We start from the raw sequence: 22821 nt of genomic DNA on the forward strand, positions 1-22821 counted from the left end.
AGAGAAAAAGAGAGAGAGAGAGAGAGAGAGAGAGAGAGAGAGAGAGAGAGAGAGAGAGAGAGAGAGAGAGAGAGAGAGAGAGAGAGAGAGAGAGAGAATGACAAAAAGAAAGACAGGAGGTGTCTAGGGAAACTAAGTATATGCGAGTGCGAGTATAAATAATGTATCCACACTCACAACACTTTAGATTTACACGTGAAACGTGTTGCACCTGACAAAATGAGGAGTAAATCATTATAACGCTACAGGTATGTCAAGCTTTATTTCACTTCCTTCCAGTACCTTGTTGACTGCTGCGTTGTCAGGTGAGGTACATCTGACGTCACGGAAGCCAGTGACAAGCCTTACATCCATGTGGGAGCGAGCGGCAGGTACATGCAACACCCTAAGTCTCAATGCTATAAAAGGGTTTTTCTCCCCCACTAGGGAGTCTTGGACTCTTGTTTTTCTTCCACAATAATCTCAGCGAGAATTTCGAGAGCCTGTAAGAATAATCTCTCATTATCTTCATATACACAAAGTTTTACAAATATACTCCACACCTTACAGTTAAGTACAGGGTAACGTAAACCACTGCTAACCTTGTCTATGTGCTCCACTGTCGCAGACGAGTAGGACACTCTGATGTACGGGCAAGGCTGCTGCTCCTTTGCCTTAAACACACACCCAGGCGTGAAATGCACGTCCCTCTTCAGCCCTCTTTCCATCACTAGTATCCAGGTATCCGTCACTCCCAGCACCTGCGGTACATATAGGGACGAGTTCAAACCCACGGGCGAGAACCCATCTGATTTCGAGGCACCTGAGCTAATAACTCACTCTTCTCATTAGGGGTCCGGCCTTGATGTAGACTAAACTAGTCTTCATATAACCATTCCCACTGTATTCCAGCCAAACCTAAATCATGTCAAGAACCGTAATATCAGCCTACCTTGATCCAGAGGAACATGCCACCTGCTGGTATCGTCCATTCGCACAGTCCTGCAGTGGATGGTAAGGAAAGGTTAGACATATATTCACCCAGACTGAGACAGGTATATGCGAATCTTCTCTTGAGCAGTTACACAATCCCTAAACCCTCGCAGTTACACAATCCCTAAACACTCGCAGTTACACAATCCCTAAACCCTCGCAGTTACACAATCCCTAAACCCTCGCAGTTACACAATCCCTAAACACTCGCAGTTACACAATCCCTAAACCCTCGCAGTTACACAATCCCTAAACCCTCGCAGTTACACAATCCCTAAACCCCCTTCTCTGGGGCTGCTTCGAGTCTGCCCTTCTAGCAGGAGCAGGGATATGGTAGGTTTCCCATCCTGGTGGTGGGGTCACTGGTAAACAAGTAGAGCAACGCATGCCAACACACGACTAACAACCAGATGATCATATCAAAACTTCCTCCTGTTTCAAAATGTACTGAAGTGGGGACTGAGTGTACGGGAGAAACAAGTGTGGGGAGGGGGGGGAGTTTTTTTTTTACATGACTCACTACTAATAAACTCCCCCCCCCCCCAAATCTAGAAATATAGGTGGGGAGGGAGGGTCTTCCACGTGCGCTTTACGCACGATTTTTGTTTCTACTACGTTTGGTGAAGGGTTGGGACCCACCTGTCAGGTGTCTGTCTGCTGCATTCAGCGTGGCGTCTCGACGGGCGCGGTACAGCTGGCAGACCTTCTTCACATGCTGCATGAACCCTTCGTGCCCCCACGTGCACAGCAGTTCACTGAGCAGCACCTGTGGAGTAGTGGAAGGCGAGTTAAGTAAAACTCGTGAGAGAAAAGAAGAAATATCCTATTTTCTTAGCTACCTCCTCCTCTGCTGCTGGCTTTTTTTCTGTGTGTGTGTGTGTGTGTGTGTGTGTGTGTGTGTGTGGGGGGGAGGAAGAACTGAACACACGTTATATTAATGGTCCTTAACAGAGTGAAACGGAGTATTGTTCTCGCCAAACAGGGTGTAGTTATAAAACTACTGATGCACATGATACAGAGGACTTCCTCGGTGCTGCCCTGGGCGGAGGGGTGTCGACCCTGGGCTTTAAGAAGGTAACCATGCCACCCGCTGCCTCTCCCGCTAGCTTATCAGTTCACCGATTCCTCTGTGTGTGTGTGTGTGTGTGTGTGTGTGTGTGTTGTGCAGCTTATTAGGTGCAACATATAATAGAACGAACCAATGCATATTTAGCTAATATAGCGATACATAAGAGGATATATCATGAATATATAAGCTTATGGATATACCATAATATATATATATATATATATATATATATATATATATATATATATATATATATATATATATATATATGCTCGCACAAACAGCTTTCGTGTGGTATGGTTTCACTCCATTTTTCTTCTTTCTTGCTTATTGTGCAGCTTGTTCGAAAGTTGCTAACTTCCTGACTACTTTTTACATCCTTTTCTTGAAGCTAATGTTTTCATCTATGCTTTCGATCAGACCCGGTGAACATCCCAATTTACGGTTAACCATAGAAAACTGTTGGTGGCTCTGTGAAGCTTCCGCGGCCGTATTAACCTAATTGGATCGCATTTCGTCTCTGCCTTATTTACCTTCTCTGCCCCATTAGTCAGACTTGGGCATGATATGATCACTTGTTTTACAAAGGTGATTCATCACACGGGGTCCTCTGAATATCTGTGCTACTACGAGTGGAAAATTTTCCTATACACACTCAAGAAAGTTACGCTCCTTTACGATTCCCTGTCTCCCATGGAATTCTAGTATTACAAAGTCTGTCTCTCTACACCTGAAATTATTCATCATCTCCGCGGAGGATGAATTTTTCTCTCTCACTTACCCTCCTGGTTGTTTACCTTCGCTGTTTATCATCGCATGTTTGTTCCGGATCGTTAAAGCCCTTTGGAGGATTTTACAGTGTCAACACCACTGTGCATCTCTTTCCCTCCTTTGTTCAACCCATCATGTTCACTATCTCCTAAAACTGAAGGCAGTCTTCTTATCAGGTAGCCCAAACCTCCTCATTCTTTGTCCTGTCATTCCCTTCTTTGCTACAACGTGTCCCTGCTTCTGCTCGGGGTGCAGCCTTAAGGAAGAGATGCAAGGAACCCCATAAAGGAGGTCCTGGGGGGGTCATACAATTAATATATAGTAGATTCTTCGGCCCGCCTCGAACCTTGCTTCGAAGCTTCAATCTTTTTTGGGCTGTGAAGCTTCGATCATTTTCTATGTTATCTTAGCGGCCGGACGTGACCACACAAACACTCCCTTCATTATATATCTCACAGGCCACCCCATGGCATGGCCTCCCCTTCCCTCGATCTCCCCACCCACCTCCTTTCCCACCCAAGACATCCCCGCCCCCTCTGCAAGGACCTCTCCTTCCCAGACCCCCTAGTGACTCCTACATGACACCCCCTTCCCCTGAAGACCGCCATCCCGTGCATAAACCTCCTCTCCCCAGTGGTCGCACTGACCTTGGTAACCTGTCTGGTCTCGACCATGGTGGTCCGTGCTGAAAGTGGTCCACTCAAACACGCTCTTAATTACATATACAGCATTTCTTTTCGATTTTTTTTTTTCTTTTTCGTGAAAATACTGCACTAGAAAAGCGTTCATACTAGTGCTTTTTAGCCATGACCCAAAATTTCCACCACGTCTAAGGCCCATCCATTCTGCCGTTTTGGATGAATATGTTCTAACCGCGTATATATATATATATATATATATATATATATATATATATATATATATATATATATATATATATATATATATATATATATATATATATATTTTTTTTTTTCAAACTATTCGCCATTTCCCGCATTAGCGTGGTAGCGTTAAGAACAGAGGACTGGGCCTTGAGGGAATACCCTCACCTGGCCCAATTCTCTGTTCCTTCTTTTGGAAAAAAAAAAAAAAAAAAAAAAAAAAAAAAAAAAAAAACGAGAGGGGAGGATTTCCAGCCCCCCGCTCCCTCCCCTTTTAGTCGCCTTCTGCGATACGCAGGGAATACGTGGGAAGTATTCTTTCTCCCCTATCCCCAGGGATATATATATATATATATATATGTATATATATATATATATATATATATATATATATATATATATATATATATATATATATATATATATATATATATATATATATATGTATACACACACACACACAGACGGCCACACCATTGCTTTACTACAACGATCTTTCGCCTACCTGTGGGAGCGCTGTGCACTGAAGGACGGAGTCTGAGACGCTCATTATCAACCTCTCTGCGAGGGGTTTGGGTGCAGTGACGTACCCTACACGCAGCCCTGCAGATAGAATCTTGGAGAACGAGTCCACTCGCAGCACCCGGCCCTCTGTGTCCAGACTCAAGAAACTGGGAGGGGTTTTCTGCAAGAGTTTGACGATTCAGACGACAATGTGTCAAGCAATTTGGCCGCAAGCCAAGCCTTCGCTTTGGAAGGGGAAGCTTCAGACAGTTATATATAATATTTGTATTGGAGGGAGGAACCTTCTCCCGAGTAATAAAGTCAAGGAATGGTTAGTGATCATTACCAGTTGGTACTACTGCATCAGAGGTCAGGGTGATATCATGTATACACGTAGGGAGGGACGCACCACCTGCAGGAGGGTGATGATGTAAGGACGCCTTTCACACAGGTTAAAGACTGAAGAAAACATATTGTATTAGTGTAAAAGTTAAAGGCGTCGGACCAGACGTCCCTACGATGGTGTTCCTTCAGTCATGGAGATGCAGGAGCATCTGAGAAGACGCAGAAGGTATATACATGACCCAGACATAAACTCACCTCTGTAAACTGAATGAAGTAGTACGGGTCGTCCTCGAGGACAATGAAGTCATTCTCGCAGGCGATGTTGTATATATCACGACGTCTGGTCTCGTCCATACACGTCCCTGTTGGATTCGTCCCACAGGGGTTCAGGTACATCATCTGGAAAAGGTGAATGATGGTCACAATGAAGTGTCCAGCCAGACGGTGAGGTATTACTCCCCCTTCAGCTTAACTCTGATCACGGAGTCAGGTCGCCCCCGAGAATGCTTCAGCTTGATCTGGGCTTCGTCGGTTCCTACCCTCGACCACACGCCCCTGCAACCTGTGTAATATCACTGTCGCCCTCACCTCACTCCGGTATTCAGCATCCTCTCGCTTATGGCCTAACCTTCAAGAGACCCTCATCTTGACACACACACACACACACACACACACACCGCAAGCCAATGGGACTTCTCGAGGCTCACCTTTATCAGGGGCCAAACATTTCTTCACTTAAGCCAGACTACCCCACCCCCCTTTTAAGCCCATTACTTCTGCAACGTCAAGACAACTCGAACTGAGTAAATTGCCGACTACATTTTACCACCCTCACCTCGGACATAGTAAATAGCCTGCAATCTAAGCAAACGAAAAAGATATTGGCCACATCTGGAGATCATTCATCTTGGTCACATGCACCTTCGCATTCCTTCAGGGAACCTTTCCGTCCTGTAGGGGGTCCAAAAACTACTCACTCCAGCCACGTACCCAGCACGTCCTCACCATGGCCAGTGTGGCAGCCAAACTCACCTTGACCACGCCATCCGTAACTGTGGCAAGAGCCTTGCGGAGGAGGTTGGGCTCCATCCCCTGACTGTCACACTGGATGCTAAGAGTACGAGCCCCAAGTCTCCGCAGCTGTTGGAAGAAGCTCATGAAAATCTTGTGTGTCACAGTTGCAGGAGGAGGAGTATTTTCCATTGTTCACAGGACCATGTCTCTAAGATCAGTGAAAAAGGTTGTTAAACAAAGGCCTGTACAGTTCTCACGTTATTTAGATATCAGCACTGTAATGAAACTCGAGTGACTTCATATTAACTATGATTTTGATGATAACACTGCCTTCCCTCTGCCACAATATGGAATACACACACACACACACACACACACACATACACACACACACACACACACACACACACACACATATATATATATATATATATATATATATATATATATATATATATATATATATATATATATATATATATATATATATATATATATATATATATATATATTGTCCCTGGCGATAGGGAAGAAAGAATACTTCCCATGTATTCCCTGCGTGTCGTAGAAGGCGACCAAAAGGGATGGAAGAGAGGAGACTGGAAATCCACCCCTCCGGTTTTACCTTTAAAAAAAAACCCAAAAAAACCATGACCCACTATTGGAAAGATCATGTAATAACAAGCGTCCTCCACCACGACGTAGTCGCCAGGGTTGAGCAGCAGGTTGCAAACCAACGACAAGCCTTGCTGGGCCCCGTAGGTCACCACTATGTCCCTTTCCGACATGCGGGGCGGTGAGTGGAACCTGTTGGTCAGTTCCTCCACCTGTTCCTTGAGCTGCTTGTACCTAAGGTCACAACAGTGCGTGTCAGGATCATTAATAGACAAAGTGATGTGTGTGTGTGTGTGTGTGTGTGTGTGTGTGTGTGTGTGTTCCATGTGTTAAGTATACAGATTCTATACTCTGAAACACCAGATATAGTTTTCTGTTTCAAAAAGCAAAAACAAGGGAAAAAGAAAACAGGACCTGTGACATGATGCTATCTCAGAACCATCTCAGACTAACCTTTCTTGGGAAGAAACTAACACTAAACACAAGGACCTGACTCAAAGATAACTGCTACTACTACTACTACTACTACTACTACTACTACTACTACTACTACTACTACTACTACTGCTGCTGCTGAGGAGGAGGAGGAGGAGGAGGAGGAGCAGCAGCGCTAAGGGTCAAGGGCAAGTTTACAAAACCATGATATGCAAATTAAAATTTACTGCTACTGATTAAACTTGAGTATCAAGTAAAATATGAGGGAACAAGAAAAAAAAAAATTAAAAATCATGAGGTATTTGCCAGAGATGCCCCTGCTGGAGACGGCATTGTCTGATTCCTCTATCTACATCAACGCATAAAAATTGCGTATCTTTAGTCTCACTTTATTTTTCAAAAAAGAAAAAAAAAGAAGGAAAACCAAACTTATCACCTCATTGGTTTCGAACGAGTGCACGGGAGCCATGAACGTTAGTCGGTTCGTGTCATGACAGAAAACCCACCCGTCTAAGCTCCCGTATTGTAGACAGGCAGTCATGAGGCGAGGGCTGACGGTGAGGCTGCTTCCGTCCAGGAGGGTGAAGCTAGCCTTAAGGAAGGGGAAGACAGACGAGTCGGTCAAGCCGTCATTCACTTGCAGCGTGTTGGCCGACACCTTGTCCTCAAATTGTTCTGAAATGGTTCACGTGAACTGCCTTAGGAGAACTACTGGGGGTCTTCATGTGTGTGTGTGTGTGTGTGTGTGTGTGTGTGTGTGTGTGTGTGTGTGTGTGTGTGGTCAGGGGATGGACGGTGCTGTGGCTTCCAGACGCTAAAACTGTGGACGTATGAAGTAATATCACTGTAAGAAGACGATGATCACAATAAACCTTTGGGTAACGGTATATCACCTTAAGGAAGGGTATATTCTATAGGGCAGGTGTGAGTATAACAGAGCTGAAAAGTAGTAAAAAAGGAAGCCTTACCAAAATGAAAAAAAAAAAAAATGTATATATGGTAGTTTAAAGCCAACTGGTTTTTAAGTAATACAAAATTAAGATGTTCTTTGCAGACTTCATACATGAGGTGTCTGGAAATGTGTGACTGCTCCCTGGTGCAACAAGTATTGCTGGACACGAGCAACAGTAACCCTGAACACTGCTTCCTAATCTTGAGTCTTAACTATACCAAGCGATCATCAGAGATACGGGCGTTCTTATTACCCCTAGACTAAGAAGAGAACAGAGCGATCAGAATATGGGAAGGTGGGGAAATAGAAGGATGAATCCACCGGCAAAGTTCAGGACTAAGAAGGGAACAGAGCGATCAGAATATGGGAAGGTACGTAAACAGAAGGATGAATCCAACGGCAAAGTTCAGGACTAAGAAGGGAACAGAGCGATCAGAATATGGGAAGGTACGTAAACAGAAGGATGAATCCACCGGCAAAGTTCAGGACTAAGAAGGGAACAGAGCGATCAGAATATGGGAAGGTACGTAAACAGAAGGATGAATCCACCGGCAGAGTTCAGGACTAAGAAGGGAACAGAGCGATCAGAATATGGGAAGGTACGTAAACAGAAGGATGAATCCACCGGCAGAGTTCAGGACTAAGAAGGGAACAGAGCGATCAGAATATGGGAAGGTACGTAAACAGAAGGATGAATCCACCGGCAGAGTTCAGGAAGAGACAGTAATACAGGTGCAGAATCAACTGTGTCACTCACTCTCGTAGGGTGGCCGGTTGACGCGTCTCGCAAGCTCCGACATATACTTCAGGTAGTTCATCTTGAAGAGGGAGGGGTTGTCTCTGTAGTACCCTGCAGACTACGGTGAAGAGAAGTGCCCGACTATGCTGAAATTTTCAGGAAAATCTATTTTTTCAAAAAAATCAAGAAAAATCCTAGGCTATATAGCCTTGGGTAATATTTTGCTCAGATTTTCAAGTTCTTCAAAATTTAATGAAACTCAGGGTATATGTGGTATTCTATTTGGTGATTAAGGATATCAAGTCAAAAGACTGCATTACGTAAAATTGAGCGCTTAACCACATGTTTAATATTAATTATAATTAATCATATTAATATAATAATTACTCGACTAATTACACGAATCTTAAAGTTATAACCAAAGATTGTCATTCAACACACGTACAAGGATCTATGCTGAAATTTTCAGGAAAATCTATTTTTTCAAAAAAATCAAGAAAAATCCTATTTTCCTATAGCCTTGGGTAATATTTTGCTCAGATTTTCAAGTTCTTCAGATTTTAATGAAACTCAGGGTATATGTGGTATTCTATATGGTGATTAAGGATATCGAGTCAAAAGACTGCATTTCGTAAAATTGAGCGCTTAACCACATATTTAATATTAATAATTAATTAAATTAAAATGCTAATTACTCGACTAATTACACGAATCTTAAGGTTATAACCAAAGATAGTCATTCAACACACGTACAAGGATCTATGCTGAAATTTTCAGGAAAATCTATTTTTTTCAAAAAAATCAAGAAAAATCCTAGGCTATAGCCTTGGGTAATATTTTGCTCAGATTTTCAAGTTCTTCAGATTTTAATGAAACTCAGGGTATATGTGGTATTCTATATGGTGATTAAGGATATCGAGTCAAAAGACTGCATTTCGTAAAATTGAGCGCTTAACCACATATTTAATATTAATTATAGTTAATTATATTAATATGCTAATTACTCGACTAATTACACGAATCTTAAGGTTATAACCAAAGATTGTCATTCAACACACGTACAAGGATCTATGCTGAAATTTTCAGGAAAATCTATTTTTTCAAAAAAATCAAGAAAAATCCTAGGCTATAGCCTTGGGTAATATTTGCTCAGATTTTCAAGTTCTTCAGATTTTAATGAAACTCAGGGTATATGTGGTATTCTATATGGTGATTAAGGATATCGAGTCAAAAGACTGCATTTCGTAAAATTGAGCGCTTAACCACATATTTAATATTAATTATAGTTAATTATATTAATATGCTAATTACTCGACTAATTACACGAATCTTAAGGTTATAACCAAAGATTGTCATTCAACACACGTACAAGGATCTATGCTGAAATTTTCAGGAAAATCTATTTTTTTCAAAAAAATCAAGAAAAATCCTAGCTAGCCTTGGGTAATATTTTGCTCAGATTTTCAGGTTCTTCAGATTTTAATGAAACTCAGGGTATATGTGGTATTCTATATGGTGATTAAGGATATCGAGTCAAAAGACTGCATTTCGTAAAATTGAGCGCTTAACCACATATTTAATATTAATTATAATTAATTATATTAATATGCTAATTACTCGACTAATTACACGAATCTTAAGGTTATAACCAAAGATTGTCATTCAACACACGTACAAGGATCTATGCTGAAATTTTCAGGAAAATCTATTTTTTTCAAAAAAATCAAGAAAAATCCTAGGCTATAGCCTTGGGTAATATTTTGCTCAGATTTTCAAGTTCTTCAGATTTTAATGAAACTCAGGGTATATGTGGTATTCTATATGGTGATTAAGGATATCGAGTCAAAAGACTGCATTTCGTAAAATTGAGCGCTTAACCACATATTTAATATTAATTATAATTAATTATATTAATATGCTAATTACTCGACTAATTACACGAATCTTAAGGTTATAACCAAAGATTGTCATTCAACACACGTACAAGGATCTATGCTGAAATTTTCAGGAAAATCTATTTTTTCAAAAAAATCAAGAAAAATCCTAGGCTGTAATATTTTGCTCAGATTTTCAAGTTCTTCAGATTTTAATGAAACTCAGGGTATATGTGGTATTCTATATGGTGATTAAGGATATCGAGTCAAAAGACTGCATTTCGTAAAATTGAGCGCTTAACCACATATTTAATATTAATTATAATTAATTATATTAATATGCTAATAACTCGACTAATTACACGAATCTTAAGGTTATAACCAAAGATTGTCATTCAACACACGTACAAGGATCTATGCTGAAATTTTCAGGAAAATCTATTTTTTCAAAAAAATCAAGAAAAATCCTAGGCTATATAATATTTTGCTCAGATTTTCAAGTTCTTCAGATTTTAATGAAACTCAGGGTATATGTGGTATTCTATATGGTGATTAAGGATATCGAGTCAAAAGACTGCATTTCGTAAAATTGAGCGCTTAACCACATATTTAATATTAATTATAATAAATTATATTAATATGCTAATTACTCGACTAATTACACGAATCTTAAGGTTATAACCAAAGATTGTCATTCAACACACGTACAAGGATCTATGCTGAAATTTTCAGGAAAATCTATTTTTTCAAAAAATCAAGAAAAATCCTGGGGTAATATTTTGCTCAGATTTTCAAGTTCTTCAGATTTTAATGAAACTCAGGGTATATGTGGTATTCTATATGGTGATTAAGGATATCGAGTCAAAAGACTGCATTTCGTAAAATTGAGCGCTTAACCACATATTTAATATTAATTAATTAATTATATTAATATGCTAATTACTCGACTAATTACACGAATCTTAAGGTTATAACCAAAGATTGTCATTCAACACACGTACAAGGATCTATGCTGAAATTTTCAGGAAAATCTATTTTTTCAAAAAAATCAAGAAAAATCCTAGGCTATAGCCTTGGGTAATATTTTGCTCAGATTTTCAAGTTCTTCAGATTTTAATGAAACTCAGGGTATATGTGGTATTCTATATGGTGATTAAGGATATCGAGTCAAAAGACTGCATTTCGTAAAATTGAGCGCTTAACCACATATTTAATATTAATTATAATTAATTATATTAATATGCTAATTACTCGACTAATTACACGAATCTTAAGGTTATAACCAAAGATTGTCATTCAACACACGTACAAGGATCTATGCTGAAATTTTCAGGAAAATCTATTTTTTCAAAAAAATCAAGAAAAATCCTTAGCTTGGGTAATATTTTGCTCAGATTTTCAAGTTCTTCAGATTTTAATGAAACTCAGGGTATATGTGGTATTCTATATGGTGATTAAGGATATCGAGTCAAAAGACTGCATTTCGTAAAATTGAGCGCTTAACCACATATTTAATATTAATTATAATTAATTATATTAATATGCTAATTACTCGACTAATTACACGAATCTTAAGGTTATAACCAAAGATTGTCATTCAACACACGTACAAGGATCTATGCTGAAATTTTCAGGAAAATCTATTTTTTCAAAAAAATCAAGAAAAATCCTAGGCTATAGCCTTGGGTAATATTTTGCTCAGATTTTCAAGTTCTTCAGATTTTAATGAAACTCAGGGTATATGTGGTATTCTATATGGTGATTAAGGATATCGAGTCAAAAGACTGCATTTCGTAAAATTGAGCGCTTAACCACATATTTAATATTAATTATAATTAATTATATTAATATGCTAATTACTCGACTAATTACACGAATCTTAAGGTTATAACCAAAGATTGTCATTCAACACACGTACAAGGATCTATGCTGAAATTTTCAGGAAAATCTATTTTTTCAAAAAAATCAAGAAAAATCCTAGGCTATAGCCTTGGGTAATATTTTGCTCAGATTTTCAAGTTCTTCAGATTTTAATGAAACTCAGGGTATATGTGGTATTCTATATGGTGATTAAGGATATCGAGTCAAAAGACTGCATTTCGTAAAATTGAGCGCTTAACCACATATTTAATATTAATTATAATTAATTATATTAATATGCTAATTACTCGACTAATTACACGAATCTTAAGGTTATAACCAAAGATTGTCATTCAACACACGTACAAGGATCTATGCTGAAATTTTCAGGAAAATCTATTTTTTCAAAAAAATCAAGAAAAATCCTAGGCTATAGCCTTGGGTAATATTTTGCTCAGATTTTCAAGTTCTTCAGATTTTAATGAAACTCAGGGTATATGTGGTATTCTATATGGTGATTAAGGATATCGAGTCAAAAGACTGCATTTCGTAAAATTGAGCGCTTAACCACATATTTAATATTAATTATAATTAATTATATTAATATGCTAATTACTCGACTAATTACACGAATCTTAAGGTTATAACCAAAGATTGTCATTCAACACACGTACAAGGATCTATGCTGAAATTTTCAGGAAAATCTATTTTTTCAAAAAAATCAAGAAAAATCCTAGGCTATAGCCTTGGGTAATATTTTGCTCAGATTTTCAAGTTCTTCAGATTTTAATGAAACTCAGGGTATATGTGGTATTCTATATGGTGATTAAGGATATCGAGTCAAAAGACTGCATTTCGTAAAATTGAGCGCTTAACCACATATTTAATATTAATTATAATTAATTATATTAATATGCTAATTACTCGACTAATTACACGAATCTTAAGGTTATAACCAAAGATTGTCATTCAACACACGTACAAGGATCTATGCTGAAATTTTCAGGAAAATCTATTTTTTCAAAAAAATCAAGAAAAATCCTAGGCTATAGCCTTGGGTAATATTTTGCTCAGATTTTCAAGTTCTTCAGATTTTAATGAAACTCAGGGTATATGTGGTATTCTATATGGTGATTAAGGATATCGAGTCAAAAGACTGCATTTCGTAAAATTGAGCGCTTAACCACATATTTAATATTAATTATAATTAATTATATTAATATGCTAATTACTCGACTAATTACACGAATCTTAAGGTTATAACCAAAGATTGTCATTCAACACACGTACAAGGATCTATGCTGAAATTTTCAGGAAAATCTATTTTTTCAAAAAAATCAAGAAAAATCCTAGGCTATAGCCTTGGGTAATATTTTGCTCAGATTTTCAAGTTCTTCAGATTTTAATGAAACTCAGGGTATATGTGGTATTCTATATGGTGATTAAGGATATCGAGTCAAAAGACTGCATTTCGTAAAATTGAGCGCTTAACCACATATTTAATATTAATTATAATTAATTATATTAATATGCTAATTACTCGACTAATTACACGAATCTTAAGGTTATAACCAAAGATTGTCATTCAACACACGTACAAGGATCTATGCTGAAATTTTCAGGAAAATCTATTTTTTCAAAAAAATCAAGAAAAATCCTAGGCTATAGCCTTGGGTAATATTTTGCTCAGATTTTCAAGTTCTTCAGATTTTAATGAAACTCAGGGTATATGTGGTATTCTATATGGTGATTAAGGATATCGAGTCAAAAGACTGCATTTCGTAAAATTGAGCGCTTAACCACATATTTAATATTAATTATAATTAATTATATTAATATGCTAATTACTCGACTAATTACACGAATCTTAAGGTTATAACCAAAGATTGTCATTCAACACACGTACAAGGATCTATGCTGAAATTTTCAGGAAAATCTATTTTTTCAAAAAAATCAAGAAAAATCCTAGGCTATAGCCTTGGGTAATATTTTGCTCAGATTTTCAAGTTCTTCAGATTTTAATGAAACTCAGGGTATATGTGGTATTCTATATGGTGATTAAGGATATCGAGTCAAAAGACTGCATTTCGTAAAATTGAGCGCTTAACCACATATTTAATATTAATTATAATTAATTATATTAATATGCTAATTACTCGACTAATTACACGAATCTTAAGGTTATAACCAAAGATTGTCATTCAACACACGTACAAGGATCTATGCTGAAATTTTCAGGAAAATCTATTTTTTCAAAAAAATCAAGAAAAATCCTAGGCTATAGCCTTGGGTAATATTTTGCTCAGATTTTCAAGTTCTTCAGATTTTAATGAAACTCAGGGTATATGTGGTATTCTATATGGTGATTAAGGATATCGAGTCAAAAGACTGCATTTCGTAAAATTGAGCGCTTAACCACATATTTAATATTAATTATAATTAATTATATTAATATGCTAATTACTCGACTAATTACACGAATCTTAAGGTTATAACCAAAGATTGTCATTCAACACACGTACAAGGATCTATGCTGAAATTTTCAGGAAAATCTATTTTTTCAAAAAAATCAAGAAAAATCCTAGGCTATAGCCTTGGGTAATATTTTGCTCAGATTTTCAAGTTCTTCAGATTTTAATGAAACTCAGGGTATATGTGGTATTCTATATGGTGATTAAGGATATCGAGTCAAAAGACTGCATTTCGTAAAATTGAGCGCTTAACCACATATTTAATATTAATTATAATTAATTATATTAATATGCTAATTACTCGACTAATTACACGAATCTTAAGGTTATAACCAAAGATTGTCATTCAACACACGTACAAGGATCTATGCTGAAATTTTCAGGAAAATCTATTTTTTCAAAAAAATCAAGAAAAATCCTAGGCTATAGCCTTGGGTAATATTTTGCTCAGATTTTCAAGTTCTTCAGATTTTAATGAAACTCAGGGTATATGTGGTATTCTATATGGTGATTAAGGATATCGAGTCAAAAGACTGCATTTCGTAAAATTGAGCGCTTAACCACATATTTAATATTAATTATAATTAATTATATTAATATGCTAATTACTCGACTAATTACACGAATCTTAAGGTTATAACCAAAGATTGTCATTCAACACACGTACAAGGATCTATGCTGAAATTTTCAGGAAAATCTATTTTTTCAAAAAAATCAAGAAAAATCCTAGGCTATAGCCTTGGGTAATATTTTGCTCAGATTTTCAAGTTCTTCAGATTTTAATGAAACTCAGGGTATATGTGGTATTCTATATGGTGATTAAGGATATCGAGTCAAAAGACTGCATTTCGTAAAATTGAGCGCTTAACCACATATTTAATATTAATTATAATTAATTATATTAATATGCTAATTACTCGACTAATTACACGAATCTTAAGGTTATAACCAAAGATTGTCATTCAACACACGTACAAGGATCTATGCTGAAATTTTCAGGAAAATCTATTTTTTCAAAAAAATCAAGAAAAATCCTAGGCTATAGCCTTGGGTAATATTTTGCTCAGATTTTCAAGTTCTTCAGATTTTAATGAAACTCAGGGTATATGTGGTATTCTATATGGTGATTAAGGATATCGAGTCAAAAGACTGCATTTCGTAAAATTGAGCGCTTAACCACATATTTAATATTAATTATAATTAATTATATTAATATGCTAATTACTCGACTAATTACACGAATCTTAAGGTTATAACCAAAGATTGTCATTCAACACACGTACAAGGATCTATGCTGAAATTTTCAGGAAAATCTATTTTTTCAAAAAAATCAAGAAAAATCCTAGGCTATAGCCTTGGGTAATATTTTGCTCAGATTTTCAAGTTCTTCAGATTTTAATGAAACTCAGGGTATATGTGGTATTCTATATGGTGATTAAGGATATCGAGTCAAAAGACTGCATTTCGTAAAATTGAGCGCTTAACCACATATTTAATATTAATTATAATTAATTATATTAATATGCTAATTACTCGACTAATTACACGAATCTTAAGGTTATAACCAAAGATTGTCATTCAACACACGTACAAGGATCTATGCTGAAATTTTCAGGAAAATCTATTTTTTCAAAAAAATCAAGAAAAATCCTAGGCTATAGCCTTGGGTAATATTTTGCTCAGATTTTCAAGTTCTTCAGATTTTAATGAAACTCAGGGTATATGTGGTATTCTATATGGTGATTAAGGATATCGAGTCAAAAGACTGCATTTCGTAAAATTGAGCGCTTAACCACATATTTAATATTAATTATAATTAATTATATTAATATGCTAATTACTCGACTAATTACACGAATCTTAAGGTTATAACCAAAGATTGTCATTCAACACACGTACAAGGATCTATGCTGAAATTTTCAGGAAAATCTATTTTTTCAAAAAAATCAAGAAAAATCCTAGGCTATAGCCTTGGGTAATATTTTGCTCAGATTTTCAAGTTCTTCAGATTTTAATGAAACTCAGGGTATATGTGGTATTCTATATGGTGATTAAGGATATCGAGTCAAAAGACTGCATTTCGTAAAATTGAGCGCTTAACCACATATTTAATATTAATTATAATTAATTATATTAATATGCTAATTACTCGACTAATTACACGAATCTTAAGGTTATAACCAAAGATTGTCATTCAACACACGTACAAGGATCTATGCTGAAATTTTCAGGAAAATCTATTTTTTCAAAAAAATCAAGAAAAATCCTAGGCTATAGCCTTGGGTAATATTTTGCTCAGATTTTCAAGTTCTTCAGATTTTAATGAAACTCAGGGTATATGTGGTATTCTATATGGTGATTAAGGATATCGAGTCAAAAGACTGCATTTCGTAAAATTGAGCGCTTAACCACATATTTAATATTAATTATAATTAATTATATTAATATGCTAATTACTCGACTAATTACACGAATCTTAAGGTTATAACCAAAGATTGTCATTCAACACACGTACAAGGATCTATGCTGAAATTTTCAGGAAAATCTATTTTTTCAAAAAAATCAAGAAAAATCCTAGGCTATAGCCTTGGGTAATATTTTGCTCAGATTTTCAAGTTCTTCAGATTTTAATGAAACTCAGGGTATATGTGGTATTCTATATGGTGATTAAGGATATCGAGTCAAAAGACTGCATTTCGTAAAATTGAGCGCTTAACCACATATTTAATATTAATTATAATTAATTATATTAATATGCTAATTACTCGACTAATTACACGAATCTTAAGGTTATAACCAAAGATTGTCATTCAACACACGTACAAGGATCTATGCTGAAATTTTCAGGAAAATCTATTTTTTCAAAAAAATCAAGAAAAATCCTAGGCTATAGCCTTGGGTAATATTTTGCTCAGATTTTCAAGTTCTTCAGATTTTAATGAAACTCAGGGTATATGTGGTATTCTATATGGTGATTAAGGATATCGAGTCAAAAGACTGCATTTCGTAAAATTGAGCGCTTAACCACATATTTAATATTAATTATAATTAATTATATTAATATGCTAATTACTCGACTAATTACACGAATCTTAAGGTTATAACCAAAGATTGTCATTCAACACACGTACAAGGATCTATGCTGAAATTTTCAGGAAAATCTATTTTTTCAAAAAAATCAAGAAAAATCCTAGGCTATAGCCTTGGGTAATATTTTGCTCAGATTTTCAAGTTCTTCAGATTTTAATGAAACTCAGGGTATATGTGGTATTCTATATGGTGATTAAGGATATCGAGTCAAAAGACTGCATTTCGTAAAATTGAGCGCTTAACCACATATTTAATATTAATTATAATTAATTATATTAATATGCTAATTACTCGACTAATTACACGAATCTTAAGGTTATAACCAAAGATTGTCATTCAACACACGTACAAGGATCTATGCTGAAATTTTCAGGAAAATCTATTTTTTCAAAAAAATCAAGAAAAATCCTAGGCTATAGCCTTGGGTAATATTTTGCTCAGATTTTCAAGTTCTTCAGATTTTAATGAAACTCAGGGTATATGTGGTATTCTATATGGTGATTAAGGATATCGAGTCAAAAGACTGCATTTCGTAAAATTGAGCGCTTAACCACATATTTAATATTAATTATAATTAATTATATTAATATGCTAATTACTCGACTAATTACACGAATCTTAAGGTTATAACCAAAGATTGTCATTCAACACACGTACAAGGATCTATGCTGAAATTTTCAGGAAAATCTATTTTTTCAAAAAAATCAAGAAAAATCCTAGGCTATAGCCTTGGGTAATATTTTGCTCAGATTTTCAAGTTCTTCAGATTTTAATGAAACTCAGGGTATATGTGGTATTCTATATGGTGATTAAGGATATCGAGTCAAAAGACTGCATTTCGTAAAATTGAGCGCTTAACCACATATTTAATATTAATTATAATTAATTATATTAATATGCTAATTACTCGACTAATTACACGAATCTTAAGGTTATAACCAAAGATTGTCATTCAACACACGTACAAGGATCTATGCTGAAATTTTCAGGAAAATCTATTTTTTCAAAAAAATCAAGAAAAATCCTAGGCTATAGCCTTGGGTAATATTTTGCTCAGATTTTCAAGTTCTTCAGATTTTAATGAAACTCAGGGTATATGTGGTATTCTATATGGTGATTAAGGATATCGAGTCAAAAGACTGCATTTCGTAAAATTGAGCGCTTAACCACATATTTAATATTAATTATAATTAATTATATTAATATGCTAATTACTCGACTAATTACACGAATCTTAAGGTTATAACCAAAGATTGTCATTCAACACACGTACAAGGATCTATGCTGAAATTTTCAGGAAAATCTATTTTTTCAAAAAAATCAAGAAAAATCCTAGGCTATAGCCTTGGGTAATATTTTGCTCAGATTTTCAAGTTCTTCAGATTTTAATGAAACTCAGGGTATATGTGGTATTCTATATGGTGATTAAGGATATCGAGTCAAAAGACTGCATTTCGTAAAATTGAGCGCTTAACCACATATTTAATATTAATTATAATTAATTATATTAATATGCTAATTACTCGACTAATTACACGAATCTTAAGGTTATAACCAAAGATTGTCATTCAACACACGTACAAGGATCTATGCTGAAATTTTCAGGAAAATCTATTTTTTCAAAAAAATCAAGAAAAATCCTAGGCTATAGCCTTGGGTAATATTTTGCTCAGATTTTCAAGTTCTTCAGATTTTAATGAAACTCAGGGTATATGTGGTATTCTATATGGTGATTAAGGATATCGAGTCAAAAGACTGCATTTCGTAAAATTGAGCGCTTAACCACATATTTAATATTAATTATAATTAATTATATTAATATGCTAATTACTCGACTAATTACACGAATCTTAAGGTTATAACCAAAGATTGTCATTCAACACACGTACAAGGATCTATGCTGAAATTTTCAGGAAAATCTATTTTTTCAAAAAAATCAAGAAAAATCCTAGGCTATAGCCTTGGGTAATATTTTGCTCAGATTTTCAAGTTCTTCAGATTTTAATGAAACTCAGGGTATATGTGGTATTCTATATGGTGATTAAGGATATCGAGTCAAAAGACTGCATTTCGTAAAATTGAGCGCTTAACCACATATTTAATATTAATTATAATTAATTATATTAATATGCTAATTACTCGACTAATTACACGAATCTTAAGGTTATAACCAAAGATTGTCATTCAACACACGTACAAGGATCTATGCTGAAATTTTCAGGAAAATCTATTTTTTCAAAAAAATCAAGAAAAATCCTAGGCTATAGCCTTGGGTAATATTTTGCTCAGATTTTCAAGTTCTTCAGATTTTAATGAAACTCAGGGTATATGTGGTATTCTATATGGTGATTAAGGATATCGAGTCAAAAGACTGCATTTCGTAAAATTGAGCGCTTAACCACATATTTAATATTAATTATAATTAATTATATTAATATGCTAATTACTCGACTAATTACACGAATCTTAAGGTTATAACCAAAGATTGTCATTCAACACACGTACAAGGATCTATGCTGAAATTTTCAGGAAAATCTATTTTTTCAAAAAAATCAAGAAAAATCCTAGGCTATAGCCTTGGGTAATATTTTGCTCAGATTTTCAAGTTCTTCAGATTTTAATGAAACTCAGGGTATATGTGGTATTCTATATGGTGATTAAGGATATCGAGTCAAAAGACTGCATTTCGTAAAATTGAGCGCTTAACCACATATTTAATATTAATTATAATTAATTATATTAATATGCTAATTACTCGACTAATTACACGAATCTTAAGGTTATAACCAAAGATTGTCATTCAACACACGTACAAGGATCTATGCTGAAATTTTCAGGAAAATCTATTTTTTCAAAAAAATCAAGAAAAATCCTAGGCTATAGCCTTGGGTAATATTTTGCTCAGATTTTCAAGTTCTTCAGATTTTAATGAAACTCAGGGTATATGTGGTATTCTATATGGTGATTAAGGATATCGAGTCAAAAGACTGCATTTCGTAAAATTGAGCGCTTAACCACATATTTAATATTAATTATAATTAATTATATTAATATGCTAATTACTCGACTAATTACACGAATCTTAAGGTTATAACCAAAGATTGTCATTCAACACACGTACAAGGATCTATGCTGAAATTTTCAGGAAAATCTATTTTTTCAAAAAAATCAAGAAAAATCCTAGGCTATAGCCTTGGGTAATATTTTGCTCAGATTTTCAAGTTCTTCAGATTTTAATGAAACTCAGGGTATATGTGGTATTCTATATGGTGATTAAGGATATCGAGTCAAAAGACTGCATTTCGTAAAATTGAGCGCTTAACCACATATTTAATATTAATTATAATTAATTATATTAATATGCTAATTACTCGACTAATTACACGAATCTTAAGGTTATAACCAAAGATTGTCATTCAACACACGTACAAGGATCTATGCTGAAATTTTCAGGAAAATCTATTTTTTCAAAAAAATCAAGAAAAATCCTAGGCTATAGCCTTGGGTAATATTTTGCTCAGATTTTCAAGTTCTTCAGATTTTAATGAAACTCAGGGTATATGTGGTATTCTATATGGTGATTAAGGATATCGAGTCAAAAGACTGCATTTCGTAAAATTGAGCGCTTAACCACATATTTAATATTAATTATAATTAATTATATTAATATGCTAATTACTCGACTAATTACACGAATCTTAAGGTTATAACCAAAGATTGTCATTCAACACACGTACAAGGATCTATGCTGAAATTTTCAGGAAAATCTATTTTTTCAAAAAAATCAAGAAAAATCCTAGGCTATAGCCTTGGGTAATATTTTGCTCAGATTTTCAAGTTCTTCAGATTTTAATGAAACTCAGGGTATATGTGGTATTCTATATGGTGATTAAGGATATCGAGTCAAAAGACTGCATTTCGTAAAATTGAGCGCTTAACCACATATTTAATATTAATTATAATTAATTATATTAATATGCTAATTACTCGACTAATTACACGAATCTTAAGGTTATAACCAAAGATTGTCATTCAACACACGTACAAGGATCTATGCTGAAATTTTCAGGAAAATCTATTTTTTCAAAAAAATCAAGAAAAATCCTAGGCTATAGCCTTGGGTAATATTTTGCTCAGATTTTCAAGTTCTTCAGATTTTAATGAAACTCAGGGTATATGTGGTATTCTATATGGTGATTAAGGATATCGAGTCAAAAGACTGCATTTCGTAAAATTGAGCGCTTAACCACATATTTAATATTAATTATAATTAATTATATTAATATGCTAATTACTCGACTAATTACACGAATCTTAAGGTTATAACCAAAGATTGTCATTCAACACACGTACAAGGATCTATGCTGAAATTTTCAGGAAAATCTATTTTTTCAAAAAAATCAAGAAAAATCCTAGGCTATAGCCTTGGGTAATATTTTGCTCAGATTTTCAAGTTCTTCAGATTTTAATGAAACTCAGGGTATATGTGGTATTCTATATGGTGATTAAGGATATCGAGTCAAAAGACTGCATTTCGTAAAATTGAGCGCTTAACCACATATTTAATATTAATTATAATTAATTATATTAATATGCTAATTACTCGACTAATTACACGAATCTTAAGGTTATAACCAAAGATTGTCATTCAACACACGTACAAGGATCTATGCTGAAATTTTCAGGAAAATCTATTTTTTCAAAAAAATCAAGAAAAATCCTAGGCTATAGCCTTGGGTAATATTTTGCTCAGATTTTCAAGTTCTTCAGATTTTAATGAAACTCAGGGTATATGTGGTATTCTATATGGTGATTAAGGATATCGAGTCAAAAGACTGCATTTCGTAAAATTGAGCGCTTAACCACATATTTAATATTAATTATAATTAATTATATTAATATGCTAATTACTCGACTAATTACACGAATCTTAAGGTTATAACCAAAGATTGTCATTCAACACACGTACAAGGATCTATGCTGAAATTTTCAGGAAAATCTATTTTTTCAAAAAAATCAAGAAAAATCCTAGGCTATAGCCTTGGGTAATATTTTGCTCAGATTTTCAAGTTCTTCAGATTTTAATGAAACTCAGGGTATATGTGGTATTCTATATGGTGATTAAGGATATCGAGTCAAAAGACTGCATTTCGTAAAATTGAGCGCTTAACCACATATTTAATATTAATTATAATTAATTATATTAATATGCTAATTACTCGACTA

At 34.7% G+C, this 22821-nt stretch overlaps 1 protein-coding gene across 2 annotated transcripts in view; it reads right to left on the minus strand.

Annotated features, from left to right (window-relative positions):
* Positions 1-243: 243 nt before the first annotated feature.
* LOC139765927 (kynurenine/alpha-aminoadipate aminotransferase, mitochondrial-like) overlaps positions 244-22821 on the minus strand; it is a 28911-nt gene continuing 6333 nt past the window's right edge. For both annotated transcript variants that reach the window (XM_071693893.1, XM_071693894.1), the window contains exons 2-11: positions 8319-8446; positions 7116-7284; positions 6219-6408; positions 5578-5685; positions 4801-4944; positions 4202-4381; positions 1612-1738; positions 932-981; positions 582-740; positions 244-482 (exon numbers count right to left, since the gene is read on the minus strand). In XM_071693893.1, the coding sequence (XP_071549994.1) occupies positions 423-482; positions 582-740; positions 932-981; positions 1612-1738; positions 4202-4381; positions 4801-4944; positions 5578-5685; positions 6219-6408; positions 7116-7284; positions 8319-8379 (1248 nt within the window). In that variant the 5' untranslated portion in view covers positions 8380-8446 and the 3' untranslated portion in view covers positions 244-422. The remainder of the gene's footprint in view (positions 483-581; positions 741-931; positions 982-1611; positions 1739-4201; positions 4382-4800; positions 4945-5577; positions 5686-6218; positions 6409-7115; positions 7285-8318; positions 8447-22821) is intronic.

The sequence above is a fragment of the Panulirus ornatus genome, chromosome 56 (genome assembly GCF_036320965.1).
Source record: "Panulirus ornatus isolate Po-2019 chromosome 56, ASM3632096v1, whole genome shotgun sequence".
NCBI lineage: Eukaryota > Metazoa > Arthropoda > Malacostraca > Decapoda > Palinuridae > Panulirus > Panulirus ornatus.